Source organism: Cupressus sempervirens, chromosome 10 (assembly GCF_028749045.1).
Source record: "Cupressus sempervirens isolate cs-2001-9-10 chromosome 10, ASM2874904v1, whole genome shotgun sequence".
Taxonomy (NCBI): domain Eukaryota; kingdom Viridiplantae; phylum Streptophyta; class Pinopsida; order Cupressales; family Cupressaceae; genus Cupressus; species Cupressus sempervirens.
The window spans coordinates 867,979,821-867,990,566 of NC_143127.1; the positions used below are offsets into that span (position 1 = coordinate 867,979,821).

The window sequence follows — 10,746 nt, forward strand, 5'->3', positions numbered from 1 at the left end:
TAATGCAAATATGATATTAACACTAATCAATTAAATTAAAGAATTTAAAAGATTATATAAGATTCTAAATGTTTAAATCTTTTTCACATTTTTCATTTTTTTATAAATCACATTTTTCATTCATTCTATTGGTCCATACAATTTTTGGTGGGGGAGAAAATTAATTTTCTTCAACAAAAAATACAAATATTTTTTAACAACTTCATCTTGCATTAATGAATGTATTAATTACAACTTTATCTTTTCCACATTTGTGACAAGTTGATAAGATTTTATTTTTTGAATCATTTTATCTTCCACCTCATCAATATTAATTATCACAATCTATTAAATATTTTTAATTTTTAATTTTAAATATATTTATTATTAATTTTATATTGATGTTTATTTTTTACTATTTGATATAACTTATTCCTAAAACTTGATGTAATGCATAAGTTCAAATTATACTTCTATATATATAATTAATAAATTATATTTTTAATATAATTTCAATATGTTATATCTTTGTATTTGAATTTCTTATTTTTTTATTTAAAAAAATAAAATAAAAGTAGTTAAATTATTACTATTATTTTACTTTTATAAAAATAAATTAAACAACAATATTTTTAAATTATATTTTATAATAGTGTTTGTAATATGTATAATTGATAAGTGTTACAATTTATAAATTATATCATTTATTATTATTAATATTTTTTATTTAAACAATTTATCATTTAGTTTAAATACATTTAAAACTTAAATATATATTTTAATATTAAATTAATAATTATATTTTATATTAAAATTAAATAGTTATATTTTATTTTTGATTTATTACATATATTTATTCATCAACATCAAATTTATATGTATTACATCTATTTATTAATTACAAATGTAAATATTAAATTATATAGATATTATTTCATAATTTAAAATTACTTAATTTTATGAAAATTTTGGAAATACAAAACATTATATAGTAAACTTTCTCTAATTGTATAAAATTAAACAATTAGTTTTATTTATAAAATATTTTTATATTTCAATACATTTCATTTTTTCTTATAGAAATGTGAGTTTTAATATAAAAATAAAATTCTTACTTCCATTAAATTTAAAAAAAAAAAAAAAAAAAAAAAAAAAAAATATATATATATATATATATATATATATATATATATATATTATAACCATGAATTTTGACTATTTGTTTTATTAAGAAAAATAATTATATTTAATTCTCTCTCTCTTTCTCACACACACACGCGCACAAACACACAACCTATGTTGGTATCACTCTATCTTACTATTTTATCTCTCTTCCTCTTCCTCCTCTATATTATCTATCTTTTTTTTTTTTTCTGCATATATGTTTATGTTGTTATTGTTGTATACTACTATTTATCTCTATCTATCTCTATCCTAGTTTTTGTCCAGTGTTAATGATTAAAAATAGTGTGAGTTCCATTTGATAATCAAGATGAGAATAATACATACTTGGGGGAGTTATACCAACTACTTATGGTTCTCTAGTAGCGTGCATGGTATGCTTAAACATATAATGTGATAGTCCAAATGCTTCATCACTTCTTTAAGTTCTATAATTCAAATATTGGTATGGATATCTTTTCTCATTGCACATAATTTAAATTGTCAATGTAGAAGGTGCAAATTTGTCTAAAGCATATGTATTGATCGTAGTATGATATTAAGTACTTAATGCTAAATTGGGGACTTTGGCCTCTTATTCTTGGGCTTAAATGCCCAAAGATATAATAATATAGCACGAGAACTTAACAACAAAAGATGAGCCATCCTATCAAATCACAAGCACATTTCTAGGATGAGAATTTAAGAACAAAATATGAGCAATCCTATAAGATCACAAGTGCATTTCTAGGCAAAAATTAATGCATTCACAATGTTAATTTAGATTCTCACTCATCTACACCTCTACAACCATTATGCGTTAGGCAGGAATTGTGATGCATTGCGTCTCTTGTTAAGATTTGTTCTCTGTACAAAATAAACTAAGTGCAAAAATAATTTTATTCCCAGCAAGATTAACTCAATCTAAGGATAATTCTATTCAGGGCTCTTTTTTCTTCTTGGTAGAAAAGTGAAATTAAAATGTTTGTTACAAAATTCATCCCAATCAAATATATTGAACGAAGTATTGGTACTAAAAATTAGTAGGCTCTAGGTTTGAATAAAAGGTTTTGGACTGTGCAAATGCTTTAGATTGGTGGTACATTCCCAGTCAGTTAATGAGCATTACAATGACAAGTGTTTAATGACTTTAATATCTTTGGTAGTAGATGTTTTTTAGTTGGAGTGGATTGGCAAAATGAGAAGCTTTCAATAGAGAGTACGTCATTTGTTTTTCTTGTGAAACAAGAATTGAATAATCAATCATTTTCTTTTCTTGTCAACATAGGAATTGAGAATAGGAATGTAATATTGGGAATAAGAATGACTATTCTAATAACAGTTATTTTTTGAATGGGTATAATCTCAGTTTAGAGTTTAGAAGTAAAATGAGAATATCTATTCCTATTCCCTATTCCCTATTCCAATTGATGAACCAAATGAAAAATAGAGAACATATTCCAAATTTTCTATTCCTATTCCATCAACTAAATGGAAGAAAACTAGCTTTCAACCTTTTTGGGAAGGTAGTACTGAATTACATTATTTGTGAAGTAGCCTCCCATTTATTTCTTCCCTTCATTTCGATATCTTGCTAACAAGAAAATTCGCTGTGCACAATTGGAGATTGAAATATGAAGTTCGAAATTACGTAGTGGCCTTGATTTCAACTTCGTTGTACTCAATTGGGAGTAGCAAAGAATTTAGAATTGTTTCATTCACTTGAGCCAAGATCATCACTTGGTTGTGCTCAAAAATAGTAAAAATACAGAATTGCGTACTTAACATCCTGTTGCTTTCAATTAGGGATATTGCATGTCGAAAGATACAAATTTGAGCTTTTTCCAAAATGATAACGAATGGTTGCATATATAAAGGCTCCAAATTACCGAATACTACTGTCTCTGTATCTGATGTGTATGTTGACTTCTATTTACCCTGTATTGACTTATATTTAACTGGAGTGTGCAAAAATACAAGACTTTCTTTGCCCTAAACTTCGTCCCGCTCTATCAAGAAAGCATATTGAAAAAGTCTTCTACCGCAAATATTGTTAACTCTGAAGACAATGTATTGGTAGATTATTCAAGTTCGAAACTTAACAATTCAGAGAACTTTAAAAAGAAGACCCATATCATTTGTGCATTCTCATCATCCTCTTGAAAAAAACGGAAACATATATTCAGTTCAGAATTCAGAGATCTTAAGAAAGAAGACCCTTCAATATCATTTGTTCTTCCTCACCATCTACTTAAAGAAAAAAGAAACATATATTTAGTCTTAAAACTCTATTGCAGTTCCTACTACTATTTCGAAAATGCCAATAACTTATGAATAACGAGTAATCGCATCAGTAAATCTTCCCATCATCCATGTATCATGTAGTGCAGGAAGCAGCCAAAAACACAATACATGTTCAGCATTGCGTTGGGGGCCAGCAGCACATTGCTGCAAAATAATGAGAAACTATGCAACAACGAGTAATCACATCAGTAAATCTTCCCATCATCCATGTATCATGTAGTGCAGGAAGCAGCCAAAAACACAATACATGTTCAGCATTGCGAGCAGCACATTGCTGCAAAATAATGAGAAACTATGCAACAACGAGTAATCACATCAGTAAATCTTCCCATCATCCATGTATCATGTAGTGCAGGAAGCAGCCAAAAACACAATACATGTTCAGCATTGCGTTGGGGGCCAGCAGCACATTGCTGCAAAATAATGAGAAACTATGCAACAACGAGTAATCACATCAGTAAATCTTCCCATCATCCATGTATCATGTAGTGCAGGAAGCAGCCAAAAACACAATACATGTTCAGCATTGCGTTGGGGGCCAGCAGCACATTGCTGCAAAATAATGAGAAACTATGCAACAACGAGTAATCACATCAGTAAATCTTCCCATCATCCATGTATCATGTAGTGCAGGAAGCAGCCAAAAACACAATACATGTTCAGCATTGCGTTGGGGGCCAGCAGCACATTGCTGCAAAATAATGAGAAACTATGTAACAAAATTAAATACAAGAAAATTAATTATAAGCCTTTGTAAATCATGAAAAAAAAGTGCAGGGCAACAATGGCATACAACATTGACTCTTCTCACTGGTATTAAAATGTAACCCGTAAGCAATATCATTATATTTTTTTGTCTCACTGGTATTAAAATGTAACACATGCAACATTATTATATATTTATATAAATTTTTAATATTGAAGATCATTTACAAATTCTGCGCTCCTTACAAGCAATAATATATCCTTGGGATTTGGACCAAGGTCTCTACAACGAGGAACTCATTGCTTCAAACAATTAAGTTAAATCCCTTGGATTTATTATTATATTTTGTCATAAGATAATAAACAAAACAGTGGCGTAAAGATGATCAAAGAGAACAGATGCCATCGACAAAAAAATGGCTTAGATTAAAAAGAAAAGCCATTATAAAAGAACAAAAACCACAATCCACCAATAGAAATAACCTTTAAAATACATTTAATATTTCTTTTTGACATGCAAGAGATGATAAACAATATGACAAACAAGGATTGTTGAAGCAAACTCATAAAGACAGGGCAAGCTTTGATTTACCTATATAATTAGTACTTGAGAAAGGGACAAAATACACAAAATAACATTGGGAAGAACCACAACTGGACCACATTCAAAATTTGCCTCCCTGCAATGAAAAAATACAAATCTAGCTAATAATGTAACTGCCTAAAATCTTAAGGCCACGTTATAATCCTTGCATGTATCCTCTATTCATCAATAACCATAGAAGCAGTTCTGTAATGTTGAAACAACAAAGCATATACATATTCCCTTGAATGACTGAAATTCATCAGGATGAAAGATAACAAGAGATGCAAAACAAAAAATTCAGGTGCAGTTTTGAAATCAGTTTTATATTAACATGCCTTATAAAAGCTTGAATCTCAAATATACTTCCCATATAATACAAAAAGTAATATAACCCCTAGATGGAATACAATATTGAACACAGGGGGCAAAATAATTTAATGTTAACTTTCAGATGTCTTCAAAATATAGCTGCATCAGCACATTCACACCATTAGAGCCATCTCATTGCTCTGATCTTCTTGGAAATAAGATCTGGCTTTGGTTGTGCTCTTTTTGCAAGGCTGGTGCATGAGGCTGCCCTGTTTGCTCAGATGGCATCAGTTGGTTGGGAAGCTGAATTTGATAGGCAGGTTGTTGATCCTGTTGCGCTTGGTGAATAACATGTAAACTTGGTTGCTCAAATGGATACGGGGGCTGCTGATCCTGCTGAGTTTGATGAATGGCCTGTAAACTTGCTTGCTCAAATTGAAAGGCGGCCTGCTGATAGTGTTGAGTTTGATGAATATCATGTAGACCTGTTTCATGAATTTCATGGGCAATCGGTTCTAGAAGATCTTGCAGTGTAGAAAGGCTGAATTGCTGGTTTTCACTGCCATTTTTTTCTTCCTTGGTTGCTTGAGAATCATAAATGTATTCATGTGCATTTTGATTAGGTAGTAATGGTGCAGCAGCTTGGGTCAGTTGCTGATCTTGATAGAAATCATGCCATTGATGTGCTGCATGAGAACTGTAATCATGCTTGATGCCCGGAAATTTTACATAACTATGGGTATTCAGTCCTGGAAGACGTATAAACAGTTTCTAAATTAGGGTCGAATGAGCCAATGTGGTTTCATGCTTATTTAGAGAGTATGCAAGGATCTTAGATAGATAGACAAACAAGAAGAATCCCCGCTAAAGCCCTAACACCAAGAATCTTTACATGAAATCTCCAACATATTTTTACACCTCTTTATCCTGTATTTTCCCCTTTTAATACTGTTCAAAAGAATTAACAATTTTACTAGTTGCAGTCTTAATGAATCCAAAATTAAAATACAGTCTACAGGAAAAACAAACTAGACCCATTTTACTGAAATAGAACTAGCTAATCTAAGCTGGCTATTAAAAAACAAAACAATACAAGAATCCAATATTGAAAAGAAAGAGCAATTTTATCAATCACGGTCTCGATCAATCCTAAGCTATTGTATCAGAACTGCCAATCCAAACCACCACACCAGACTTGTCCTATTATAAAGAACTAGGAGTTCAAACCTGCAACGGGCTCTGTTTCCTTAAATGTTTGCCATGGAACCAATGGATCTGTCAACTGCAGAGCTTTTGCACTTTTCTGAAGGAAAAAGGCTTGCATTTGGGGGTCCATTTGCCATTGCCCCAGTTTTGCATGGTGATGAGAACTAGAGGTCCCTTTAGCCAGCTCTGGGAAACTCGGATACAATTGCAGAGCTTTTGCATGATGCTGAGAGCTAGAAGCTTCTGTAGCTAGATTTGAAAAACCCATGTCCAATTCTGAATCATCGAACCAATCAGCATGCGGAACCCCAAATGTATCAGGCCCCATAATTGAATCCTTACCATGTGTAAAAGCCCGATCACTACGGTTCCTTGGAACATTCTGGCCGTCTTCTTTTTGCTTGTGCTTCTTTGAAACTCTTGTACAATGCATATAATGTCCACAGACATTCTTATCAGGTTCCTCTAGGGCCTTCTTGGCTCCTTCAACATTCTTATATGTAAAAACAACATAGGCTTTCAATTTTCCAGATTTCCTATCAAACCCTAGCTGCCCTTCTTCTATTTCACCATATAGGGAAAAATGATTTATAAGTTTCAGGCAAGACATATAGACAGGGACATTACTTACCAAAACCTTTCTTCGCCTGACATTCTTTTGTGACAAGTCAACTGATTCCGCTTGTGCTTGTTCTTGTTCGTCAGAGGCCAGACGGCTAAGCGTTCTTCGGCTGTCGATTTTCTTGCAAGGGTACTTGAGCGCCTTCTCTGCCCCGTCCAAGTGCTTGTATGTGACAAACGCACAGCCTTCAGATCTCTCAAGCTCATCGTCCATCACGACTGTGCACTCCTCGAGTTCGCCGTACTGGGAAAAAATTGAATATAGGGTTTCTTCCGTGGTTCTCGAATGCAGGCCGTCGACGAAAACTTTCTTGTGCGGAAGATTCTTATCAGCCAATTTTCGTATGTTGTCCAGGAGTTCTTCGTCTTTCATGGCAGCATCGCAGAGAATGTCAAAAACCTGGCCTGCACTGAAGGGTTTTAACAGCTTTTTAACCTCATCTTTTTCTCCTCCATCAGACTCCTCATTATCCAAATTTTCAATTTCATCATCTGCTCCTGTTCGCTCTTCTGCTTTTATCTTCTTCGACAAGCTTCCCATCTCTGTATTGTTTTCCAGTCTGATTGTGATGACTTGTGGCGCGAATGGCCAAAAAAAAAAATGACCCAATGCGATCTGAATTTTCCTGCGATAAAATATGATCGTGGTTGTAAAGATGAAAGGAAAAATACAATGGTAATTAGCGTATGAGCCGGTTTATGGAAGGAATAAAGAAAAGTGGATTCAGCCAAAAAAAAACACTGACGTTTTTAACCGGTTCGAACTTGCCAAATCGGAGTGACCGAGCGCCCAGCCTTCCTACAAACACAACCGAACTTTCCGAGGAATCATAGCGCCCAACCCTGTTAGGTTATTTAAGCGTATATTTTATATATATATCTATAGAGAAGAGATATCGACAGGGCAGTGATCTTCAAATTATAAGATAGGGTAGAGGGTGGAGGGTGGTTCTATAGTAATGGTGATCTGTAAAGTCAATTATAAAGAGGATTTTTTGAAAAACATTTTTTTAAGGGTGGATGAAGAGTCATGACTCTTCAAAATCCTATGGGAATAGTATCTTAAAAAATGATATTTATGATAGGAGAATATAATATCTATATTTTATGTCAATAGTTAAATCTTAGAATGGGTGGAGTGGGAGCATGTTAATGTTAACTTTTATTCTTTTAAGTTAAATTTGACAACCATCTACATGTCAAAAGTTTAAATTTTATTATAAAGAACATACTTTTAAAAATAATTTAATAAATACCACATAAAATATTTGTTTAAATTATAATATTTGGAGATACAAATCATTCATTTAAAAAGAAATTAAAATAAAAAACTTAGTAAAAAATAAATAAATAAATAGAGATAAAGGAAATATAAATAATTTTAGATGTAGTAAATTAAATTATTATTATTTTGTAGGGATATTTCTTTAGATAGATTTATCTAAGATATCTATACTAGTTTTATTTAAAATATAACTTGTATGAAACTTAAACGAACTAAAGATCTACTAGTAATCACAAATCTTTGGTATATAACTTTTATATCCAACACAATTTGAATTAATAGAAAAATACAAACAACTATAAAATATAACCTATATTTATTATAAATAGATCTTCTCTAAGTCCTTCACTTTTCATGAAAATATACAATAGATTCTATCTTTTATTTTTGTGATTGGATGAACTATTAATATGAACTACTCTCATGAATGTAGGGAGCTAATGAATGTAGTCTTTTTAACTTTTTTTTAATACGAACAATTAACTACTTTCTAAATTTGTATGTGAAACATTTATTTACAATAGTGGATGTGAAGTTGCAACCATATTGTAACATCCATTGACTCCAACTACAAGCCTAACACTACAAATAAATCAACAACATCAATAAAGTTCTAGATTAAGTAATGTAATAAAATATACCTTCACACATTGTTATGCTTGATTCCTCGTTTCCAATTCTCATTGACTTTCACATGAGGACAAACATGGATAATTAGCAATGTAAGCAAGATAACAATATAAAAGCATGTAGGCATGTAGATACTCAATGTCCTTGGCTAAATGAATGGATAAATCTAATTTTATAGAAGCCTCACAAGTTTGGATTAAGAGGTTAAAATAGGAGGCCAATGGAGAATGAATAAGATTAACAAGTGAATGACTAGATTGATAAAATTAAGAAGTGCATTAGCTTTTTTTGATAAAGATAATAAGTTTAATGAGGGGATATGATAAATAGAGAATGAAAAAGAAAAAACATGAGTCACATGACTACGAATTTGGATTATGATATTTTTGAATAACATTTTTTCATTTTTTCATTCTAATTTCTAAAATTTGATTATTTACATAATTTTACTTATTCCTTTAAAAATTCTTATCATTCTTTAGAGAAAATTAAAAATAAATATCTACAATTTTTTCAAATGGAATTAATTATTATTATGTGTTAATCATGAGTAGATTTGAACCCAAGACCTCCTTAATGAAGAAGTTCACAATTTACCGATGTGTTGTAGGCTCTTGAAGATGTGCTCCATTAATTGCTCTTTTTGCTTCCTCTCCTTCTTTTAGCTCTCGGGTTGTATGTAATTCCTCTTTATTGGTGTGAGGCTTGTCCTCCAATGAACTGATACTTTGCGGAATTATTATATGTTTTTTTGATCTCCTTATACTTAATACAAAAAATAAAATGGAATTAATTAGTTTTTAGTATTTTTTTGAAAATAATATTTGCTTAGCATTGTAATCATGAAATAGTTGATCATTTTTTTTAAAAGTAAGCGTTTATTTTTAAGATTTAAAAATTAATTCATTTATGTAAAAAATATTATGAATCATGAGAGCTAGATAATTAATCATGGTTTAGACAATGTGCAAATCAAATGTGGGAAGGTTGAGAGGAAGAGACAACAAATATTGAAAATGTAGGGAGATTAGAAGGTGATAAGGGGAATTAGCCATTAAAGGGAGCATGTGAGCTTGAGAAATAGTCTAACAATTTATCATTTTAGCTTTGGAGTTCTGTTACCTCAGCAAGGTTTATAGCATGGCTTCCAGAACTTTATCATACAATAATCTAGTGAAGTCTATTTCATCATAAAGATATGTTGGCTTGCATTTTCCAAGTTTCATAACTTAGTTTGCTTCTATTTCTCTTGCATTTTGAATTTCTAGTCTATCATAGCAAATAAGTAGTTTTGCAAGGTTGCTTTGCTTTCATTTTGATATTACATGTACCAACTTGTAGGTGCAAAGCAAAGTACATCATTGTGTTTGTTATTAGCTTTCATTTCATTTCATTAGGCACATTTAAAGCTCATGAATGGGGGTTCTTTCCATTGGTAGGGAAGTATGCTCTTCTCTTTTTAAGGCAATAAGAAACCTTGACCCTTTGGTTTGTGTTAGTACCCTTATAGACCCAAATTTTAAAATCTTAAAATCAATCATTCTACTTCTGATTTACATGTTTATCTCTAACTCACGTGTTGAATACTAGTAAGTTCAAGAATGGGCTTTGTACCACTTTGAACCAGTTCAAACATGTTAGATTGGTACAAATAGGTTCAAGAGGTTCATCGAGTTCAAATATGGCCACATTCAGTGCAGAGGTTCAGAGTTCAGGTTCAAAGTACAAATTCATTGGTTCAAACAAGTTCAACCAGTTTAAAAAGGTTCAATTAGTTCATCTGGTTCACTAGATAATTTGACAGTGGTTCAAAGCATTTCAAAATAGCTCAGGCATTTATATGCAGGTTCATTGTGGTGGCTAGATTGTAACCATTAAATGACATAAGATTGCAAGCCCTTAAGGAAATTTGGAATTTTTGTTCAGAAGTGGAAGTTTGGAGTTGTGTTCGATATGGAAA

At 31.4% G+C, this 10,746-nt stretch overlaps 1 protein-coding gene across 2 annotated transcripts; it reads right to left on the reverse strand.

Moving 5' to 3' along the window:
- Nucleotides 1-5,037: 5,037 nt before the first annotated feature.
- On the reverse strand, nucleotides 5,038-7,719 carry LOC149536772 (uncharacterized). 2 transcript variants are annotated; one of them, XM_089803723.1, is made up of 4 exons: nucleotides 7,618-7,719; nucleotides 6,882-7,497; nucleotides 6,272-6,743; nucleotides 5,038-5,793 (listed from the first exon to the last, which is right to left on the reverse strand). In XM_089803723.1, the coding sequence occupies exons 2-4, from the start codon at nucleotides 7,410-7,412 to the stop codon at nucleotides 5,237-5,239; spliced, it is 1,560 nt and encodes a 519-aa protein (XP_089659849.1). In that variant the 5' UTR covers nucleotides 7,413-7,497; nucleotides 7,618-7,719; the 3' UTR covers nucleotides 5,038-5,236. The 2 variants fall into 2 exon arrangements, with proteins under 2 accessions (XP_089659849.1, XP_089659848.1); XM_089803722.1 differs by having other exon boundaries at nucleotides 6,272-7,497.
- Nucleotides 7,720-10,746: the final 3,027 nt, after the last annotated feature.

Excerpts from the sequence above, each read along its gene's own strand:
- LOC149536772 (XM_089803722.1), bottom strand. The coding sequence starts at position 7,412 with ATGGGAAGCTTGTCGAAGAAGATAAAAGCAGAAGAGCGAACAGGAGCA. Across the intron at positions 5,794-6,271 it reads GGAAACAGAGCCCGTTGCAG|GACTGAATACCCATAGTTAT; the intron begins GTTTGAACTCCT and ends TACGTCTTCCAG.